This window comes from Hippocampus zosterae, chromosome 12 (assembly GCF_025434085.1).
Source record: "Hippocampus zosterae strain Florida chromosome 12, ASM2543408v3, whole genome shotgun sequence".
Lineage (NCBI taxonomy): Eukaryota > Metazoa > Chordata > Actinopteri > Syngnathiformes > Syngnathidae > Hippocampus > Hippocampus zosterae.
Genome location: NC_067462.1, coordinates 10,168,521 through 10,192,893, shown reverse-complemented (window position 1 = coordinate 10,192,893; position 24,373 = coordinate 10,168,521). Strand labels below are relative to the sequence as shown.

Below are 24,373 nucleotides of genomic sequence, written 5' to 3'. Positions count from 1 at the left end.
CAGCAGCGGAACATGTTCCCAGCGCTCAAGTTGACGGGCTGCTCCCCCGCCCGGTTACAAATCCCCATTAGGTTTGACGGGAGAGAAGAATCCGGTGAGGAAAATCGTGTGCAATGAGGGAACGTAAGGGGGGGGAAGATAACTTCTCATTCGAGGAGAAGCCGGTGTTGTCAAAACATAAAGCAAAGCTCTCCTCCAAGTCAAGTTCACTCTACACAAACTGTCAAATTGACAAGACAAGCATTGCAGTATCGACCATCTGTTCTCATCCATATGAAGTTACTCTTATAAGCTTCACCAGTGAGAACAACAATGTTGATTGAAATTATTTTAGCCTACATGGGCCTATGCAACCTCAAGATGGACCATTATTTACTGTACATGTGAGTTACTTTACAGATTTGTTTAAAATCTAAATGTGGCCAAATCATTAACTCATTCACTCCCAAGATGTTTTTAAACGTCTTTTCAGACTTGGTCTAGAATTGGCTGGTACTGAACGAGTTAACATCTTCTGTTTATTATTTCATTAAAAAGGTTAGAAAGGCCACATTTTTTGGTACTGAATTTTTATATGTAGTATTTCATTTGTTAGATAGGCGTGGCAAAGCACTGTAATGACTTGTTGTGCTAACAATAAAAGGTTGTTCAAAATGATTCATAAATAATGTTCTAAAATGTATGCACCTGCGTAAGACGTACATGAATTCTTGTCAAAATGTAAAACAAAAATACATATGTCAAAATAAAATGAATTCTGCCCCAAACTTCATTTGTTTGAATGTTTATCCCGCAATGTATGGTTTTTTGGGTCAATTTTCATGTGAAATTAGCAGAATTTCCATCCTCAAGAATAATGAATAAAATTTGAATAAACTTTGCCTCTGCTAAACTAGAACTGCCCAATTGTGAGACAAATGACGATGTACACTATTCTATCCTCCTCTGTTGTCAGTATCAAAGATCATATCGGTTCATTCACACTACAATAATGTCGCCTGCAAAGGTTTCTATTTTGGCCTCCATATCCAATTCCATCACGTTATTAGTCACATGCGCTCAGCAGCACATGAGGAGAATCAACTCGAATAGAGCAGTGAGAAATGAAGCACACTGACCGATGTAATGGTTCCACTCGGGGTCCAGGTCGGCTTGATTGGCCAGACAGCCTTTAATGACATTGAGGCAGTAGTTCTTGCAGGGCTTAACGGCCGGCATGCCTTGACAAAAGGGGCAGTACGACATCTTGGTCAGCGCTCGCATGCATGCCGGAGTGCTGCTTACCTGTAAGAGCACACAAGAGTGGAGCTGTCAGCGCTTTGTAAAACACATAATCATATTTGACAATTGCTGCAGGAATGGAATGGTATAAGTGTTATTCATTCCGCAAAATAGATAGTTGAGTGTAATATGTGTTTTTCACCCTTTCCAAACACACTTCAGATTCTTCACCATACCTTCAATGTGTGTTGTTGAACTGTAAATGTTGTTGTATTTTCTTTATAGCAACACTGCCGCCTAGTGTACACCCAGGTAGCATAACAAAGTGCCTACTGACACCCATTTCACTTATGATCAATTCAGCCTTTTAAGAAAGCTTGCTCTGTTGTAGGTCTGGGCCCGTGGTATTATTTTTATGTTATGAAATATTGTTGAGTTGCTTGTCACTATGACAATAAAAAATAGGAAGAAACAGTGATGTCATTTTTGTTTGATTGATGGTCAGTCTCATCTGCAACAGCCTATCACTGCGTTACTGAAAATAAGGTTCAGTAGGCAGGCGTCTACGCGATGAAAACATTAATGTTTGCATCCGAGAGTCCTGCACATTTTTCAAAGTTTGGCATTGTGTAATCTTGCAAGACATGTCATGCGTTTTGTATTTTATGGGTGACGCGATTCTCTCGTGAAGTGACATAAGCTTTGTCGTGAGGGGGTCTATGAAGTGGAAGACACCCTAAAATGCGTAATACTTGGGCGATCGTTCGAATATTTTCAGACGTTGATGTGAGCATTAAAATGTCAACACAAATTTTGGTGACCATCGACCGCAGCTAGGGTATCATTATACAATCAAAATCAATACAGTATATTAGTATTTTGCTTGATGATACATCTCCAAGTAGGAAGCATATTCACAATTTGCTTCATTTTGTCACATCCAATACGGCTGCGGCGTCCACGTACTCAAGAAGGCGTCTTTGTATATGGAATGTAAATATTTTCTATGATAATACTTGCGTGTGGTTGTTGCAAAAGGCGCCATTCAAGATAGGGATCAGCAGTGCTACGTGAATGTATGGAGCAAAGCAAGTGCTGTCTCGTCTGTAGGGTATTAATTACCCCCCCCCCCCCCCGTCACCCCCATGCCTTTGTCCCTTGATGTCATGCGTGGGCGTATTTTTTTTTCTTTTTGGGGGTGGGGGGTGGGCTGGGACGGAAGCGCTTTAAAAGGACAAAGCTGAACGGGGACTCCTCCTACACAATACTGGCCCGATAAAGCCTTGATATGCAGTCTTGGAAATATTCCATTGAAGGCTTTGTTAGAGCTGTGGCTTTGTTCAATAAATCTATCACAGATCCGTGTTTGTGCACATGTTAACCGTCACAGCAGAATGATGGGATGTGCCCAAGACTTGACAGAAGCAGTGTGCATTCTATCATTGCATCCAGGCTGTGCCGCATCAATACAAACACCCGCATGCGTATTCCCATCTTCCCCCTCCCTTTGCTACCCCTTTCCAGCCGAGTGGCGATAGTAGCTTTAAGGTGCCAGATATAAGAACGCCTCTCCGCCTCGGAGTTAAATGTGTGACACCCATGGGCCCACTTCTTCACAATAAACAAGAAGATGAGCTCTCTCTACTCTCCTTCCAGCTTGTCATATATCTCAGGGATGAATTGGACACAGCCGGCATGCACTCACCTACAGCTGTTTGCCGCACACATACATTCATCTCTTAGGGCATCAACATGCTGGGAAACAGCAGCAGCGGCAGCAGCAGCGAGAAAATGACCAGGCTGCTCATAAAGAGGAAGGGACGGTGGCAAACATATGAGAAGGTGGCCTCTCGCTCTTCTCCATGCTCCTTCATCCTGTGACTCACTCACTGTTAGTGATTGCTATTGAGCGACGCGCGTGTTGCACCTCGGCCCACTTGGTACATTAGTGCTCCGTTAGGTCACACAGGTCAAGCAACTGACAGGGAGAATGTAAGAAGGGGAGAGTGAACAGTAGACATCACTGAAGCACTGTAGAACTCCTTCAGTAAAATGGCACACAGTTCATTGAGCACCATAGGGACATTTTGTTTTTTGGTTGACTTTTGTGGAATTTTTGACAAGAAAAAACAAGGACAATCTGTGAGAAGTGATTAATGGCATACCCGTTGGGACAATGGAGGGAGGATTTCATGCCCAATCTGTATAGTATACCTTATTCAACTACAGCACCGATGAGACAAAATCACTCAGGCAAGGTCTTTTTTTTTTATGGCTGGATAATAATCGTAAAATGGACACTTCATCAACTACATTACATTGCAACAATGTGATGTCGCCACTGTAGTAGTGGAACTCAGTCGTTAAGTGAGTAGCCCCTGTATTGTTTAAACATGTTTTGTGACATGCAGCAGGTGTAGCGCTAAAATTTTGCAATCCATTGTATACAAAGCAGAGTATGTGGTTCCTCAGGGCTTCATCCTTGGTCCTCATCAGTTTTGGATATTTTTATTTTTAAATGTATTTATCTGAAAACAAATATTTTGTTTATGGATCTTAAACCGTGTTAATAAAAGTGTCAAGAGTAAATATGGAAGTCAGTCCAATCAACTGATTATTTTGAAAATTTGTATTTTTTTTTTTCCTCAAAGGGGGTTAAGACAGATCTCAGTTTACATATCGTTCTAAAGATGCCAATGATGATTGATCATAAATCATTGGAATTTTAACCAGAAAGACCGTAAGAGCCTGAAATCATACCTGGCTCATTGTCAAAGTCCCCCTTTGAGTTTACAAAGCATTACCTGCTCCGAGTCCTCAGTACTGCATGTTTTACTTCCATGATCACGTCTGTTGCCTAAGGGGGAATCTTCTATGTGCTTTGAGAAAGTCCACTGAAAGGACAGTCAGTTATAAATTATAGAACAGTTTGCCTGCTTATCTTAGATTTTCCTTTGTGTTTTTTTTTTTTTCACAACAAACGTCATTCCTTTTTGAAAAGCTTTTTGGATGTTTTCATTCAGTTGTCGCTAACAAATACGTTTTTGGCTTTCAACCCTTAGAATCAATCAACTGTTTAATGATAGTGTCATAGTTTGCTTAATCGGGTTATATTCCAAATCATTGACACGATGAAGGTGATTGCATGTGATTCGAGTCTGGAGTGAACTGTAGTGAATTTTAGTTCGGCTGGAAGGTGTCTGCTCACACTTTTTCTCAACATGTATAATAGGTCCTTTGAGATTGCTTGAGAGGTAACATCACCACAAGTAATGGCAGAGGGAAATTAACACAGAGGAGTTACGTTCGTGCGTTTGGATGGTGACACTTGCTGTAAATTAATCCAGGATTTAGCCGGGTGCCTCTTCCTTTAATCTCACCCTGTATATGATCAAAAGTGCAAACACTCCTTGGGCAGTACGGTATAGAAGCAAGAGAGGCATTAAATCAGTACGTTACATCAAACAGAATATTAAGGATAGACGTCTTAATTATGGTTGGTAGATGCTGTGGGAAAGCTTTGCAAAAACACTGACCACTTCTTGGTTTGTCTTTTCTTTTGCATGTCACCTCTGGAAAACAACATCTGCACAATTTTTGTTTGAAGACCTCCACAAAAAGTATTCAGAGTGAAGAAGTTGTTTGGAGTGAAACAGCAGAGGAAAGCCAGCTCGTAACACAAACAGCAAACAAGACCTCGGGCGTGCTCAAATCTGCACATGAAGCACCCAAAAAAAAAAAAAAAGTTGTTTACCTTAGAGACTCTCTGAGCCACCTCGCGGCCGACGGAGAGTCCTTGGACGAAAGTGCGAGCAGCGATGAACGCACGGGTGACCTGAGCTTTCAGCTTTCTGGGCACGTCTCCGAAGGGCTTGAGCTGATCCGTGTACTTGCTGACGCACTCCAGGTAGTCTTCAGTGATGACGTACTGGGAGTTGAGCAGCGTGAACATGCGCTCCAGCAGCCGCGACCAAAAGTCGTTGAGCATTTCCTCCAGGTTGACGTTGCCCCCCGTGTAGTAGCGCTTGAGCTCGGCGAAGAGATTCTCGAAAACCTCGGCGTTCTGCATATAAGGCTTGCCGTATGTCCGCTTGAACATCTCGTTCAAGGACCTCTCGGTGTTCTCCAGAAGCTCCAAGAAGAATTCTGCAAAGAAAATTGAGTAAATTTGTTGGTGTAAATTTCGCCCACTGGACACTTACTCGGCAATTCCTGCCCACTTTTCACCCCCTTTTTTTGAGGGGGGGGGGGCTCAATACCATAATTGAGGGTGCAGTCCTTTCTCATGCAAATGAGCCAGTGTTCACTCCGCCCACATCCCCTCACCGCAGGGTGTGCATTCTTAAAACTGCTGGGTCAAAAGCAACCCTAATTGGGTGAAATCGCTCCGAAAGAGCTACTGGGTTGAGGATTTAATCCAACATAAGGTGAAAAAAAAACATGTACCGAACAAATGGGTTACCAGGTAATTTGCATAAATGTGGTCAGAAATATTAAACAAGTTATTACAACAATTTTCTCAGAAGTAGAAGTGACTTTCCTTTGTCAAATCACTGACTTAAAATGTTTGGCACATTTTTTAATCACAGATACCCTTGACCCAACCCACCCATTTTCCATTGGTGGGCAATTCACCCTGCCTGGGTGTTACCCACTGAGCCATCCAGCTGCCACCACAATTTCTTAAGAATGTGACATTAAATTGACTTCAAACCAAAGCCGTCAAAATTGGCAACCACCTTCATCTTCAACCCAATGTGATGAGTCAAAATATTTAACCTAACTTGAGTGAAAACAACCCAATCCGCTCAAAAGCTGCAGTTATCCCGTGAGTGGGTTAGGAACACAAATCAGCATGTTTTGAGTGTGCGCCAGCAGAAAAAAAATATTTTGTTACCATTGCGACTATGCGCAGAGCTAGGCGGTAGCTACTTGTTGAAACCCAAATCTAAAAAATAGCCCATGAAGCATATTGGCAGGCAGCCCAAGCACAATGTGTTTATTTGTTAGCAAGTTTACTGAAAGTCATGTTGCGTTAGCTGCCTGCCAACATTACTGTGGATAAGTGACAGTCCACACTCAGCTCACAATGACAGTCTGGAAAATATTATCAGTCAGAGCACAAATATGAAGAGCAGCTAAGGACTGATTGTCTAGTTCAGTGAGAGGAATCCGGTTCGATTTTAACATTTCAAAAGTATTGACGTGGATGACGGTAAACTTATCACGGCTACATGTGAAACAGTTCGTTTGTATGTTCAAGTGTATGGGCCAAATCTCCAAATGAGATTGGAGAACTGATGGCGTCCCCCTGCCTCATTCCTCAAGTCAGCTGGGATGGGCTCCAGCCCACCCACTATCCTATTGAGATGGAAGATTTTTTTTCAGTTTGAACCTCAGCATTGTTTATAACTATCTTTGAAGATGTACGAACAAGAGCTCCACACAAAGCGTGTTTCTGGGAAGCAATAAGTTTCATGTTTACAGTCTGTGTAGTGCAGATCACATCTGTCAAAACTCATTCCAGGTTTATTGTACAGAGTCAAAACAACAACACATCAACTGCAGTTTGCGCTGTTATTAATAACGCACTTCTGACAGCCATGTCAGTTTGCTGAAAAGCGTGGAAATCGTTTTGGGGTTTTCTTCGCAACAATTGTTTTAAAACTTAGAGGTTGCCGAAAGGTTTTCTGATTGCAATTTATCCGCTATCTCCCCACGCAATGACAGGCATGCTCTTCATAAAGTCTCCTTCAAGTGGAAAACATCACTGAGTAGGTTGGCCTCCAATGGCAGGTGTTAAATCAATGCTAAAAAGCACCGACATGAACTATGGGATGGCCGGTTGGGCATGTTTCGGCTCAACACCAACACGAACAGTCATCTCGTTCGCGCCTTTGCTGCTTAGCAGAGAAATGCCTGAACTCACAAATGCACAAGCTTAATAAATAATGCAGCATCTAGATTTACGCTTTCCTCTCCAATCTCCTCCCAGTGAATCACCCACGTCCATTTACGTTGCTTTTGTTCTATCCTGACAAAAACACGCTCCATTTCAAAAACTTTCATTTGATGAATGGCACTTAATATAGCAATCAATACTGGGTGGGAGAACAAAGGTGAAACTTCAAACCAGAATCTGCTCTGCTACTGATGAAATAATGAAGAATGGCAGTAAACCCCAAGAGGGAACAATCCCGATGGACGTAGCCGAAGTCTTCCTTCCCTGCTTGTGAAATTCATAATCCATCAACAGCAGTACATCACAATATATAAAAATGCTTATTTATTCATGTGCTTCCAGGAATGATGTCCATTGGAAAGTGAGAGTATACATTCCTGGAAGAAGGATGCACACCTCACCCCAGCTCCGACTTTACCAAAATGCCGTCGTGTTCTACTATTTAATTTTGTTGTTGTGGTTGTTTTAATATTCATTTGAAAATAACAATATTGACAGCGGTGTATTAAGTTGCATTTGTCGTCGATGATATTACTTGGTGAAGCGATTCCCATCCAGTGTGCTGTGAGAAACGATTGTGGGGGCTGCGTAAAATCAGCCACAGTCATTTACCAGAGATCATTACTCGTGAATGACAAATATATCTTCAGTGGAGTAAGTCGTGACTTGCTGCAACCGAACGGGCATGGATTTCACTCTTAGTGACTTTGTGAGTAAGTTGAGACAAGATGATTGTTTCAGCATTCATACTTTTTGTGACAGTTTTATCTGAATCTTGTCTGATGTAAAATTGGTGCTTTGGCTCAATAAATACTGGGGAAGCACAGACTTATTTGATGACATGGTACTTAAAGTTGACCGTGATTCGAGTGCATCCATGCAGTTTGGACAAGTGTTTGGTTCTTTCTGTGAAGCATTATCAGCTTAGCATGTTCCAATTTGAAATTAATACCATAGGAAATTGTAATTAAAAAGTTAAGCTCTATAACAAGCCTCCTTAATTTTTTTTCCAGGCACCATCTGTCCAACAAGTGTGACGAGGCCGCAAGTTTGTTGCTTATTTTTAAAATTTGTGTTCATTTATATTTTATAGGACTTATAATGACTGCGTGGACACCTTACAGGGATAAAATGAAAGCATAGTTCTGTTTAAAAAACAAAAAAATGATATGGATTACTCTAACGGCTGCTATAAACACAAAAACAACATTTTTTTAGGACGTCTCGTCAGACAAATTCTCAGCTGGAGTGTGAGGTATTCTTTTAAAGCCATACTTCCTGTTACCAAGGAAACGTCAAGAGCTCCAAAGTCAACGAGGAATTAAAACTTAATGGACACAACTTTAATAAGAAATGAAAGTTTTATATGCTGCAATCCACCGGGCGGGCCATTGAAATCACCTTAAACATCAAAAAGACAGGTGGCCATTTTTTCTCCTAGACTTTTCACCTTGCCATGTGAGGTAATAAGACATCCCTCCCCGCGCAGTCTCATGTCGGTGGGCCGAAGGGATTATTATATTTTATTAAGAGGAGATAACTCCATTGAGGAGGTAAAGAGGTAAGAGTGTGTCCGTGTTGAGTAATGAAGCCCCCCCTCGCCTCCTCCCACCCCCTCTGCCTCCTGTAACATCAGCCCTGTGGTCAAGGCAGTCGCTGTGGCGGCTTCGTCCCACAGCTCGGCCCACAAGACCATGAAACAAAGCTTAATAATGCAAAGTTTGGCTGTAGGCTGCTCTTGTCGATCTGCTGAGCAAGAAGCTGTGTTTTGTTTAATCCAACCAGAGGAAGGTTACTCTGCCATCTTGCATACTAACAAGGGCTCCTCATCTCCATAGGAGGGGTTGAGGCGGCACAGAGTGAAGAGCTACAAACGGTTAACCTTTTATCAAATTAACACCGACAGAGCGAGAAACATGTCAGTGGACTGGATTGCGAGTCACCTCCACATGAGGTGAATATCTGTGGTACTGAACAGAATAATTGGTCCCTATTTTGTGTTCAAAGGTGGTAACTCTCTGCTACACCCGCGCTGCAAGAAGGAGAGATACCCACGCTCGTTCCTACCGACCGTCAGGCTGCTGAATAAAAATAGCAACAGTAATATTAATAATAATTAATTGATGTGAAAACAACTGTAAATAGCACTGCGATTTATCCATTTTGTATTTATAATGCACTTAATTGAACGGTGTTTGTTTGTTTTTTCTTCTTTCTTCTTTCTGCCTACATTCTTGCTGCTGGAGGCTGTAAATTTCCCCAGTGTGGGACAAATAAAGGATATCTTATCTTATCTTATCTTATCTTACAAGGTGGATCTAGCGAGACCTTTGTGACAGGTGTACCGCATCACCCAATTATTTATTTTAGTGTTTTGAAACGACATGTTGATAGCTGAGCATGTAGCATGGCTTCTCCGTCTTCACGCCGGTTACGAATTCATCAAGGGATGACGCCTTTGAGATGAGTACACTGACAGAAGTGTAGCATATGCGCCGTCATGGAAGCCACGATATGCGAGTCACGCTGTGTTGACACAAGACCGTCAGCAAATCATACGGGTGTAACAAGTACGCATTCAGTGATTTGCAAAATGGATGGTGGTACCAGAAACTCTGCTTTGACGATGGCAGTGGAGTCAGCACTGTCAGAAACACGATAATGCAGAATCACCAACACCCCCGCAACCCCATTGCTATCATGTCAAAGCCAAAAGCTTACCGGTACTTTTGTTGGATACAGATTATCACCAGTTAACAGTTAGTTTCTGATCTCACGTGCAGTGATCGATTAAAAAAAGCAATATATGGTTCTATTTACAAACCAAAATGTTTGTGAACCAAAGCCGTTTTTCCTATTACAGTTAATGGAAATAGAATGAATCGAACTCAGCCTTAGAACCAAGTTGGCCAAAACACCCCTCATTTTTGCAGCAAATTTTCATGCACAATACATTTTATTAAAATGAACCAAAATGTTGTAGCCCATACAGACGTATTGTTCATGCACAGTTTTATCTCATTGCACCAGCGTAGCACTTCTAGCACTTAGATTTGGTACCTTTTTAATTATTTAAAATTGTTTTTTAAAAAAACGGAGTAACCTCAAAGAGAAACCAATCTTTTGAGCAAAATATATTGTGAATATAGACACGGGAATTACGGCAGCACGTATAGAATCTACCAAATCACCAGGTCCAAAATGCTGGCTACCAAGATAAACCTTACGAACATTCACAGGTGACTTACCATCAAACTTCTGATGTCTGGATACTAACATGCTCCTCAAAGTATGACTCATCTCATCCACTAGATCACCAAACTCCTGTTTGCTCCGCTGGCCGAAGGCATCCTCCATTTCTTGGCTACAGCATGTGTTGCCTTTTGGACACACTCGCAGATGTTCGCCTGTGAAAAGAAACGCCAAACAAGTTAGGCAAATATATTAGCCACCAGACACCATCAAAAATCTTTGAATGGGCATTTGGAGCCTACATGATCAAGGTTAGGCCATTAGCATTCATTCATTCATTCATCTTCCGAGCCGCTTGATCCTCACTAGGGTCGCGGGGGGTGCTGGAGCCCATCCCAGCTGTCTTCAGGCAGTAGGCGGGGGACACCCTGAATCGGTTGCCAGCCAATCGCAGGGCACACAGAAACGAACAACCATTCGCACTCACACTCACACCTAGGGAGAATTTAGAGTGTTCAATCAGCTTGCCACGCATGTTTTTGGAATGTGGGAGGAAACCGGAGCACCCGGAGAAAACCCACGCAGGCCCGGGGAGAACATGCAAACTCCACACAGGGAGGCCGGAGCTGGAATCGAACCCGGTACCTCTGCACTGTGAAGCCGACGTGCTAACCACTGGACTACCGGGCCGCCCGCCATTAGCATAAATATTAAAATAAAACCAAACAGCTTTAATGCACCTTTTTTTCCTTTTATTCCTTGTTTTATTATGTTATCGGCAAATTCCATGAATCAGTTTTAATAAGATGTTTGGGAAGGCAATTGATTGGATTTGCTGAACCGCAACCTTGTGATTGGCTAATGAGCATTCCAGGGTGTACGCAACCTCATGCCAACAGTCAGCTGGCATCGGCTCCAGGTCATCTCATGAGGACAACGCGAAAGAAATGGATTGATGGATTTACAGATGAAGTTCACTAATACTTTATGCCTATTTGCCAACCAAAAAAATGGATCGAATTGGCAAACACCGTTTAATGGGACTGCGATTGGCTGACAGCCAGTTTAGGATGTACGCCTTCTGCCCAAAGCCGGCTGTGTGCTTGTGAGGACAAGCGGCTCGGATAATGAATGCATGAAATGTTTAATGGGACGACCATTTTTTTTTAAATGGTGAAATGTGAAGCCTATAATTAATTACATACTTGTTTATATCAAGTCCCACCACGACAAAAACATCGGAAGTTTTCCCATGGCTGTCATCTTTGCTGAATGTTCTTTAGCTAAATGACTACAAAGATTTTCAGTGACATTCTTGGCACGTGGCACAAAGAAACCTGGAAAACCTTTTCTCTCTCTCTTGCACATTCTTTTCAGGAATAATCAACGATGCAGCATGATGGCACATAACCAACTCTAAAATGTATTCAAGTGAAATGCATGCCTCCACTCCAAAGTATGGAGGCATGCATCAAAATAATTTCCAAAGAAGACACAAGTTCCCTAACTGGCACTTTGCATTTAGTGTGACTGTACATCTTGCACTTTACCATCATGATAGGGCTGAGAACAAATTGCATTGTTGACAGCACCAGTTAAAGTTAAGTTAAAGATAAATCAGTGGGAGAGAAGGCGCTACACCCCTTCAGAAGATTCGGCTGCACATTACATAATTAATGACATTGGGGAGAAGTTAATGATGCACCATCATTCTCTTCCCCCTAGCACTGATTCAGAAAGAGCTCCAGAAATCTTGGGAACTTCAGTCTATCTTTAAACTTGACGAATACATTCACTGCTTACATAATCTTATTTCCATACTCGATAGTCTTCATTGACCAGTCTCTCTTTCACACACATTAGAATGCCATTTTAACACGTTTATGGCTACGTGGTGTTTTTAGCTCCTCCACCAGTCAGTGAATATTGTCAGGCATCCATCCATTTTCTAAACAGCGATTCCAGGTCCTGTCATCCTTTGCGCCGACCCCCTAGGGCGGCAAACGAGGAACCATTTGAACCGCCACACTAGCAATGAAGAAATTAGAAAGAAATTCACCAGGAAAAATGTCATGTCAATAAGTAAGTTTCATTGACATATTTGGTCGACCTCCAAACATACTCCAAGTATTATTTTGTCCACAACAATGTTCTCAACATCTGTGCTCACAGAACCCACGCAGAGAATTAATCATGAGCACGTTGCCCTCACAGTGCGGAGGGCATTCCTTACACATTCCGAAAACATGCATATTGGGTTCACGGAGAACTAAATTGTGAAAATGGTTATTTGTCTTCATCGAGGGGGGGTCACTAAACATTTTGAAACCGAGAGCTACCGGTACTTTTTTATGGATTAATTCAGAGGTAACAGTTTGATACATACTGAAAAACTAATTTGCTCAAATTATGTTTCGTAGCGATGTTATATGTTTGTAATAACTAATATTATTCAGCTTTTTCCAAATCCAGTTGGTCTGTGTGAACTGGACCCAACACTGAATGGGTGGGAAGAAGAATTTCCTCCTTCACAGGCAGACTGGCTGCCTTTGAAAAAGGGAATTGTGGAAAGCCAGGATCAAATGCCTTTTGTAGCCAAATCGGCACTTCAGAGGTCCAACATTGCGCCTGCATTTACTCGCCTGTCCTTTTCAGATACAATCCACTGAAGTAGGACATTGCCATGTTGAAATTGTGTGTTCACGCAGCCATTGTGGCTTTGTGCATTCACCTAATTTGTTATGTAGCAGTTGTCACGATACCAAAATGTTGACTTTGACACCTGCATAAAATGCTTCGATACCGGTGCTGAAATGAGAACACGATAAAAACGTCTGTTAAAACATCATAAATAAATTTTAAATTAAAAAAATATGTCTGTGTCCTTTAAGCTTCTGATTGCTTGATAGTTGGCGGACCAACCGGCCGCATGTATTGTATTTTACAACAGTAATAGACAGTATTTATGATTTGATAAGCACGGATGCCGTCGCCGAGCGGGTACATATAGCACGCGTCAATGAATGGAGGCCACTGGACGAAGCCACATCAAATGTATAACACTGTAAAGTATAAATATCCAGATTCTGAGATTTATTTATTTACATGGGAAGGATTTAACCAGCCGACGCATGTCACAGACGGGCTTCACCTTCTGTGCCATGGGGGATGCGCTGCGGGGCGCCTCGTCTGACACAGAGTTGGAGTGCATTTTTTATTTATGTCTTGACCCGAAGTACGGTTTTTTGGCAATAATGGGATCATTTGTCCTGGGTTAAAACTCCTGGTACGAGACTGGCACCACTACTAAGTGCAACACTACGGCAGAGGTAAACTAGCCAATGGAAAGTAGCTCAGTGTAAGGCAGTCAAAGTAGCATTTCATCTCAACACCCATACTGAAGTTAACGTAAATAGTCTGTTGTATTAAAACTAGTGAGACAAGTACAATTTCCTCAAAAGTTAGTACCTGCCGCTGATATGTGGTGACGTAAGCGCCAGTCCCTGCGCTAAATGTGACTAATGACTGTCAAAAGGACGAGTGCACAAAGCAGCACTTACTTTCCAAGTGCTCTCACAGCAGAGATTTCGAAAGGCCAATTTTCTCAGCATCAAGAGATTTTCTGTCTTTTAATTTTTTTTTTTGGATGCAATTTACACTGCATATCCTAAACTGAGCTCCCGACTCACTTGGGTGACCTTATCAATCCATACTGCTGCATCACACACAATGTCCTCAGCCTTTCCAGTACAGAAAATTACACTTTAGGGTTGGACTTGAGACACACAGCAAGTATTTGGTCTGGGATCAAAGTATCTCAAGACAAATCCTAAGCAGTCTTGGAACTATGGATGCATTGTCGATTTTAATTTGCTGTTCCAGGTTTTATACATTTCATACAAGTGTATGTCGGATGCGTGATGTCTTAGTGGTGCACCCTGACCCTGTGAAGCAAATACCGACTGCAACCTTTTCATCGGTTATGTCAAGTAGAGAGTGAAAAAAAGCAAAGCAGCCTCGTGACATAACATCACTTCATTGTGGTCTGGCAGTCTCCATCATCACTAAGGCCGTCATATATCAACGCACTGCATATGGGGAAGGGGCTTTCAAGGGACACCGACACTCAGAGTACTCTGCCCTTCCCATTCAAGGTTAAAACACCACTGTGGCCTCACTGGATCGTCTGTCTGCCCAACAACGTATCACACAGCCAAGATGGAGGAGTGAAGACCTTATTTTCCAATGCCCCCACCACCTAACCACCCCCTCCCAAAAAAAAAAAACTTTTGCAATAGAGAAAAATATATTGGAAATCAGTGAAATAGAAAACAGCAGAATGATCACATCTATTACACACAATCACTTTTTTTTCCCCCATCACAGCTCAATCCACTGAGAGCGGTTGTTCGCTCCCGCACCTTGAACAATAAGAGAGGACGTTAACAACTATCATTTTCTTAATTCAGGCCTTTATCCCATTCTTCTATGGGTTAATACGTGATGTTACCAAGCAACTAAGTAACCAAAAAACGAAAACCTCTGGGTGCTTTGTGGTGTAAAAATGGCAAGCATCAACAAACATTGAATTTAACGTTGGACTCTAATGGGTTAGCTGAGCATCTCAGGAGTTATTTCGTTCTTAGCAACTGGAACATATGTGCTTTCAAAAGCCAAAGTAAATGGCTTTTTACAAAAGAAAAAAAAAGTATGTTTTTTTCCGATCGCACCATTATTCCAGATTATCCTGGAGAATCCCGCATCCATGAAATCACCTATATTATGTATTACAAAATAATGGATAATAAGTGACAGAATTATATAACTGACGATGCGTGACTATGATGACACTCCGTTTTCCCGTATCACCAGTGCTAAGTGTAACGCATGATAGCAATAGGTTGTGGTCAGTCATTCTGTTAATTTTGTTCAATAAACGTGGTGATGTTTGGTTAATTTTTTACTTTTGCTGAATAGTTTGTCTATGTAATGCGAATTTTCGGTTGTCTTTTATTTAAAAAATAATAATGTTCATTGTCAATTTATAGGTTTGTTAGTTTTGTTTGTTCATTTTGAAAATAATGGTAAATTCAGTTCATTTGTTAGTTTTATTTGTTCCACCCATTTGCTAACTTTGCTACTTAAATTCACTTGTTCGTGCGTTTCATGATTGACATTCCATTTGTTTATTTTTGTTTGTTTTGTTTTTTCTTCCAGTTTATTATTTTTGGCTAGTTTGTCTTGTTAATTTATTAGTTTTGCCTGTTGGATTAATGTTTGTTTTATTAGCATTAATGGCTCTGGTTTTTAATATTCCTAAACAATTTCATTTTTTTAAGTTTGCTTGCATTAGTACTGCTCATTGGTTTAATTAGTTCAGTAGTCTTGCTAGTTCCATGTTTGCTTTGTGAGCCAGTTAGCCATGTTTATCACTGTATTATTGTATTTCTTCTCTGTATTTCTTTCTCTGTAGTTTTTTTTATTTGTTCACGATTTTGTTTTATTTTGTTAATTTGCTAGTTATTTAAATTTTTTTGTAGCTATTTAGCTTTCTTTACTTCATTAGTACAGTTTCTAATGCATACTTTCTCAACCCATTGAGAGCTCTTTAAGGTTGCTCATTGTAATTCATTTCTTTGACAGCAAAGCCATCATTTGTTTCCGTGCTAATGGCTGTTTTGGCCAGTCTTATGGAAAGTTTGATTCCCATCGGAAGCTGTCGACGACCCTGAGCAAGGCACTCAAAGGGAATTATTTCACACCAGAAGCCGTATTTATTGTCAGACAGAAAAAAAGAGGCTTGAAGCATAGAGATGTATCCCTACTTAACCTTCCTGTATTGAGCCAATCGTCGTGCGTCTGCCTAACAAGAGCATGTGCAGCTTTCTAATGAGCTTTGACTCATTTTAATTACAGCAAAACAGTTTAAGCATGAAATGAGAGGCACTATTATTAGTGTGTTTGCAAACTGCCATCACTAGTTGCAATTACTCTGCATCACTTGCATGTCAGCGATCTGATGCAGTGCTCTATTCAATTCATTCGTCTAAATATTAGAAACGACTCTGTGTGATTCATACAGCAAACTCTGACAGTGTCAATCAAATGTGAGCATAAACATTGGGGTCTTACTAAGATCCTAAATTTTTTTTTTTCTCTATCTCCTTTCTTCTTTCTACATACATTCTTGCTGCTGGAGGCTGTAAATTTCCCTAGTGTGGGACGAATAAAGGATATCTTATCTTAAATAAATTCATTGTAACAGACTACACGTGCTGTTTGTGTGCATGATTAACTGAGATTGCGATAGTTTCCTAAAATCCCAAATAACAGGCCACAATTATATTTGCACTCATTCTAACAGATAACGCATATTGGACAAAAGATGGTTTGCACCATACAAATTTTTCTAATGCACTCCAAAAGCAAAATTCAATTTAAAATGAGAGAATTGGAAGTGTGAACATAACAGCAACAAGCATATTTCAAACATATTAACACAAAGTGAAAACATCCATTCTCTCCAATGTCTCTCATTTCGCCTGCGCCTCCTGGTCATGATTAGCACAGCGCGGTTGTTTGTGCCAGCATTTCAGATGCGGTATTTAAAGACGCAAAATCAGCCATCCAAATTGCCAGTCCGTGCATCAGCTTTCGCATCTGTTTGCATGAGGCGTCACATGCACATGCAAACCTTTAGTAAATCAAGCCAAAGGGTGTGCATCATCCTAAAAATCCAAAATGTATTAGTATTTAAAAAAAGGTGTCATATTATCTGTCAATTTGACAGGCAACACTCATATTGCACTCTAATCCATTTGTAGTTGTCGCTCTGGCAAACAGTAACTGCTTTTTACAGGCAGTCTAAATTAAGACACGGCGCGCGTGTTCTTATATCCACTTAGCTGTAATTGCGTATAGCACCATTATGCTCTATCCTTTTTTTCTGCGTGGCAAATAAAGTGGCAATCTTTAAAAAATAATCAGCGGTGTACCTGGCCAGAGAGATGTGCAGCATGTGTGCTCTGCCATCTGCTGCCACCAAACACCATTTTATCCATTCCCTGTGATCGTCACAGGTCTTCGTGTTGTTATTTTACTTGCCTTTGCTAGTTTCGCTATGCTTATATATTCGGTGGTCGACTGGTTAAGATGTCTAACTCAAAGCGCGAAGGTCATGGGTTCAATTTCGAGCCCCGCCGTTTCCTGTGTTGAGTTTGCAGGTTCTTTTTGTGCCTGCGTGTTTTCTCTGAGTACTATGGTTTCCTCCCACATTCCAAAAACACGGATGGTGGGTGAATTTATCACACTAAAATTGTCCTCAAGGGTGAGTGCCGAGTTTTATTTTTTAGGGGGGAGGGCAAGCAATTCTATCTATCTATCTATAAACAGCACCATCCTGGAATCGGTAGCTCCTTTAAAAACTGCTCTCAAAACCTAAACCCGAGCCTTGGTTTAATGACAGAACTTGCACAGCTTGGTAGATGTGTCGTAAAGCCAAATTTAAGTGGGAAAAAACACAAGGTGCAGGCCTCTTATCAAATCTGGACTGCTGGCGTAACTTCCAGATCACAGTTAAAGAGGCCAAAAGAAAATATTTATCAAATCTAATTCAGGCTAACCGCCACAACCCATGTGTACTATTTAAAACTATCAATTCTGTACTCAATCCCCCTCAGCCTACTTGCTCCGAATCTTCACCCGTTTTATTGTTGTATGTATGATATCTGCTCCATGTACAGCACTTTGTATACAGCGATAGCTGTTTTAAAGTGCTTCATAAATACAGTTGAGTTGAGTTCACAGGCAAGCAGTTCCAGCATGCACCCTACTGAGGATTAAACAGTTCAGAAAATGGATGGGTGGATACTGTAGTTTCAAATGTTCATTCATCCTCTTGTTAGCTGGCTGGCTGGCTGGTTGTTTTTTTTTTTTTTTTTTTGCAGCTTAGAATGTAAATTCGGAAGAACCAACTTAAAACTGATGAGGTGTTGTATATAGGATTGTTTCTCCCACTGGTTCGTTCAGTAGTGGCACGGCAATCAAAACTGCTGTGTTCACGCCCACAACGGCGCAAGACAGACATTTCAAACTGCGTCCAGCTGCATCTATTTGCGAAAACATAAAAACAAATTCCAGCCCGTCCCTGCGCAGATTTAGAGAGCACCTCACATCCGACTTGCGCTCGTCACAAAAATACAGCACGCAGGGTAAAAGAGACATGAAGTGCCACACCACCTGACCTGGGAGGTGGCAACTCTACATGGCTCAAAGGCACCTCGATAATGGGCAGGAAGCAAACTGACATCTCTCTGTCAAATAGTTGATAAATTGACATTTTGGTGTGCAGCGTGACTCTGATCTGTGATCCTCCCGTCTTTGAGCTACTACCGCCCCACTGAAACAGATATAAATAATTCACTCTCTAAATTGCATGTGTAATAGCTCTTACAACACACCATATCATCATTATCACCGACGTCATTCAGCATTATCAAATTGCATATGGTACAAACCAAATCGACTGTCAGTTTGGCATTTAATCATGTCATTTTTATAACTGAGCCATTATGTTGGGTGAATCACTAATGTTTACTGTCATTTTCTGCGTTAAGTTTCTACACTCTGACGTGCCTCCTCTCATTTCCACGGAAATGCAATTTTTACAATAGATATCCTAACATTGTGAAATAAATGATATGAGTGTGAATTATAATGTTCATGAACATCAGTATGCATGCATAAGCCAATGCATCCTCACACACTCTTCCCGTTCCATTTTTAATAATGTCTCCAGAGGCGTTGTGTACAGAATAGCCAAATTCTCTCCTCAAGTTGAACCTCTCATCCAATCAATTCCAGTGACACCATATCACATTTTGGGTCATGTCACAAGTCATAATGAAAGACAGGGTGCGCTTTAAATAACTGGCGGCTTCTGCAGGTAGAGACAGAGCGGGCATCCGATTGTCCTTGGGCGGAAAAAAAAGGACAGATCCAAGACAGAAATGAATTCCCGACAACATAAAACATTTGACAATGAAAGCAATACGATACGAGTGTAGGACGCGAATCTTTTTTATCCTCGGGAGAGACGACATGATGGGGAAAGCAATATAGAGAAAAAGGGCTTCATCCACGAAGCAGGTGTGACATTTTTTTTTCTATGTCAACCTATCTCACAGCAACATGCACTATGGAGGTGTTAAAAAAATGTACGGAATCAACGATTGGGTGCTTTCCTTCTGAAAAAAAAGTACTGCAAAGAGAGGAACATTTCACCACCTTTGTTTTGTTAGTTTCGGTTGGCTGGTTAGTTCCTTCATTCATTTGCTCATGGGCTGGTTCTGTAGTTGACTAGTTACATTGCGAGACCCTGCGTAATATTTAGGATTTGGACAATGGGTATTTCTTTTCACTAGTTAGTCATGTGTTTTTTTCTTCAATTCTGTTGGCTGCTCCGGCATCAGTTGGTTCATTTGTTAATTCGCTAGCTAAATTAGTTAGTTGAATTTTCTGACTAACTAACTTTATATTTATATTTGAATAGCTAGTTCTGTACAAGACTTTTTGGTTGGTTAGGCAGTAATAAGTTTAACTTGGACGATTTAGTTATTTGGTGTTAGGTTAGTTTTTTTTTTTTTTGAAGGGGAGGGTTGTTCATCATTTTTGACAGTGAAACATATTTTTGGGAATTGAGCTGTTAATAAAAAGACAATATTGACATTTTTTTACTGATGTGATTTATCTTGCATAACCTCGGGATAAAACAGTAGAGATAAATGCTGTGTGTGCGGAATAATTATTTTAAAATCAAAATAAATGCATTGAGTCAAGTTATTGGCTTTGGCTAATAACTGTGTCTGATAGATTGCATCCCACTCTTCCACTCACTTTCACCATTTTGCAATTCAGCCAAAAAATTTCATCACACAAAATGTCTGCATGATACCTAAACTCAACCAGCGTTAAGACAGTTATTGACTTATTTTGCACTCTTTTCTTTTTTCTTGTTCGTTTTTTATTATTTTTTAACGACTGATTCCAAACGAGGAGCAGCCTCAACAAGCAGTCTTAATAGAAGAAAAATATCCATCGGATCAGAAGTTATGTGAAGAAAGTGGATCCCCCATTCAAAGCCATAACACTCCAGCATTCAATAGATGTCAATGACTTTTTGTGCTAGAAACTGGTTTCCAAATGTGACCAAGTTTTGTTCAAATAAGCAGAATACACTCTGCCTATATATCACTCATTTCAGGAAAACTGATCAATATTTATATATAATAAAAATGATCACCACCAAGTTGTTCAATTTAAGCAGTTTGCTTCAAGCTTCACTACTTTTTCCCCATTGAACAGAGCGCATCCATATTTTATGATGAGCAGTCAGGAGGTCATCCGAGGCAAACAAAAAGTCCTTTTTGCTTTTTCATGAAATATTATTGTGGCGCTAATATTGTCACAGTATTCCCTGACACTGGAGTTACCAGTATGAAGGAAAATAAATCTTAAATCATAAAACTCTTATGAGTCCAAAATATGGGTAAAAAAAAACAACACGCTAAGCAGAGGTGGTTGAATAAATACAAGTCAAGATGAAAAATCAACAAATAAAATGTACAACCTGGAGGTTAATGGCCATGGAATATTCATGCACAATATAGTGCTGCAAGGATGACCAATATCAGCGCAGTTAAGATTAATGTGGGTGTGTGTGCATGTTCAACAGATTTGGGAACGATGATTAGCATTTCTAACATGGTGTCTACTTTTTTTTTTTAATGTTGATTATTACAAAGTACGTACTCAAAGAGGAGGAGGTTGCTATGGATTTTCAGTCCAAATGCTGCTTAGACATGCATGCCAACATGCTCTGCATCCACTTAGCAGCGGCGACGGCACCGCGGGGCAGCAGCCGGTGGCACTTTACCGATTATTACCTTTCACTCTGAATTTAACGGCTTCCTCATTAGCGGTGAAACCTCGCCGCAGTGCCGGGACTAACCTCTCATCAGCACTACGCTCAAAAGCCGCTTTCCCCTCGCCTCAAAACAAACCGAGCGAGTGCAAGGGCCAAGTGTCGCTATTAACAGGACGCCGGCTAAAGATAGATGGGCGCAACGAGGCGCTTAGATGGATTTGACATGTAGGTGAGGCCTTGAAGAAAGCAGACATATCTAACAAACACACTTCAAGAAACGTTTGGGATACGCACCATACAGGCTGAAATTTCACCACGAGCCAAAAATACAGGTGAAGTTCATTTTGACCTTCTATCAACATTTCAATGCACTTGTGCACGAATCAGTTAATGTACGTTATACACACAATTGAAGGCGTTTTGGGACACGTGGCTCAGATCAAACTTTCTGACACAGAGTCGCACATTTCCCTCCACAATGCCTTGATCTTCATGAGATTTCATTGTTCGCTGCACAGATTCAAGGCACCCGGTGCGCGGTGCAGCAAAACAATTACAGAACACAACCGAGCTGCTGTATCTTTGATGTCGATGTATTTGAGTCAGTTTGGGTCCCGGCAAGGAACCAAATTTGTAATTTTCAAATGAAAACCCTGCTTTGATTATGATGATTCCCTCCTGTATCAAAAGCATTTAGGCTAAAGAGATTACTTTTTATTGAAATTGATTTTTATGATCAAAGTAGTCCAACCGTGATATTCTGAATGATTCATGCAGTGCAGGCAGCTTGAGTTTTAAATTAATGAAATGAAAAAAAAAGAAAGAAAAACAATAATCTGTGTCTTCACCTTATATATATATATCCATCCATCCATTCCATCCATTTTCCGAACCGCTTGAGCCTCACTAGGGTCGCGGGGGGTGCTGGAGCCTATCCCAGCCGTCTTCGGGCAGTAGGCGGGGGACACCCTGAATCGGTTGCCAGCCAATCGCAGGGCACACAGAGACGAACAACCATCCACGCCCACACTCACACCTAGGGACAATTTAGAGCGTCCAATCAGCCTGCCATGCATGTTTTTGGAATGTGGGAGGAAACCGGAGCATCCGGAGAAAACCCACGCAGGCCCGGGGAGAACATGCAAACTCCACACAGGGAGACCAGAGCTGGAATCGAACCCGGTACCTCTGCACTGTGAAGCCGACTATATATATATATATACACTTCCATTAATTTAATCAAGGTTGTGACAATCAAAACGCAATTGAAATGCATAAAGTAACAGCAACAAAATAAGCTCAAACCTCCTGGTTCATGCTAAAAATTACTTTCACCAACACTGTGAGGGTGCAAACATATTGACACAGGAACGTTCTAATGTCTGGTGAAATCACTCCATCCGCTGTCAGGTGGCTCTCCTCACCTCAGTTTCGGTTTTATCACTTCAAAAATAGTACAGCGTGAACCTACAAATAAACAAGCTGCAATGAAGCAATGTCCCATTGTTGGAAACATGAGACTAATGGCAACAAATAACACATGCTGTTGGGGGCTGTTATCCAGGAGGAGACTAGGGGCCACGGCTGCAAAATGGAGACTGTGCAGTACAGTACTGCAAAGAGGAGGGATAGGCAATGTGTTTACAGGTATATTTGTCATTTCAAGCTGTGGGAATTGTATACGTTATCCAGGAAGTAGAAATCGTACCTTCTAGTGGCTTCCCCAATGGGGAAGCGTCAAACAACAATGTGTAATGCTAAAGGGTATTTGCTCGTTTATCCACTCTATTTTTTTATAAACGCAGGTCATTTATTACTTTAAAGCATCGCAATTGAGATACTCTGTCAAGTGAATTCAGAGATTGGTTCACAAATACAGCATAGGCTACCGAAGGGCTAACCCAAATCTTATGTTGCGTAAAAGAGCAAATTTTAGCTGAAGAAATCAATGCTTTCAAAACCTAAAATGTAATTCTAGCTGACACAGGTAGAAAAAAAACAAGCCTCTTTCACTGCCTTGGGGTCTGGAGCTAAGGAACACTGGATGAACACCAAAACCCACACAAAGAATCAACTGAAATCTTCCGTTGCAGATTGGTTGTGGAGATGCATTCTCAAAGAGGTACATTTGCCGTTTAAAAACTTTGAACCTGAAATAATGAATTTGAAATCCATTTGTGACCGTAACTTTCTTTGGGCAGCTGGCGACCAAATAGAAAAACAATTAACAGCACCGCCTGTGTTCCAGGTTATATGGAGCAGATGCGCCGTGCTAGCTTTTCCGAGTAACATGGCAGCGGCTGTCACAACAGGAGCCACCTTGTGATCTCAGACATGCTATTGTTTTCCCGATAGCTGCGCACGAGACTTACCATGGGCAGCATACTACACACTGCTTCACTAAATCTGAAGAAATTTACTAACGGATCACGTCTATCCATCCTTTGTCTATCGCGTTTGTCTTCGTTAGTGAGCTGGAGCTCGTGGACAATTTAGAATCTTCAATTAATCTAATTTATGTTTTTCGGATGTAGGGGGAAAAAAAACAAACTCCGCCCTGCAGACGTTGCAAATCACAAAGGCAAACATTTTACGACGTCTTCTGTTTGAATTAGAACTGCATTTATGCTGAGTAGGCATAATTTTGGACCCACAGAAACTAAAGTATATGTGGCATATGGGGTTTTTTTTCGCCCCCCGTCTTTTTTCTTAGCCTTTTGGAATCCCTTGCATCTGCAAAACCATGTGCTCTTCCTGCGTATCCTGTTCAGAGTCGTTGTGAGCTGGCACCATCTGACATGGGGCGAAAGGCAGATTACACCCTGGACTGGTCACCGGTCAATTACAGGGCACGTGGAGAGCCAGACAACCATTCCGACGGTACCCACGTTTACAGCATCACTGAGCGGGAAATGAGACTTACGCAAAGAGAACATGCAAAGTCCACGTAGGAAGGCCACGGGGGGGGGAAACGTCAGTGCGGTGAGTCAGACATGCTAACGTGCTATTTTATGTTATATAAAAGCGCATTAAATGGAATTGGAAGGGAACCTCGAGGCAGCTACTGCTGGTAA

The 24,373-nt window shown here is 41.3% G+C and overlaps 1 protein-coding gene across 3 annotated transcripts in view; it reads right to left on the bottom strand.

The window, feature by feature from the left end:
* The window catches only part of LOC127611798 (glypican-6-like), an 83,978-nt gene that overhangs the window by 45,515 nt on the left and 14,090 nt on the right, over window positions 1-24,373 (bottom strand). For all 3 annotated transcript variants that reach the window (XM_052082565.1, XM_052082564.1, XM_052082566.1), the window contains exons 3-5: window positions 10,432-10,590; window positions 4,976-5,367; window positions 1,119-1,284 (exon numbers count right to left, since the gene is read on the bottom strand). In XM_052082565.1, the coding sequence (XP_051938525.1) occupies window positions 1,119-1,284; window positions 4,976-5,367; window positions 10,432-10,590 (717 nt within the window). The remainder of the gene's footprint in view (window positions 1-1,118; window positions 1,285-4,975; window positions 5,368-10,431; window positions 10,591-24,373) is intronic.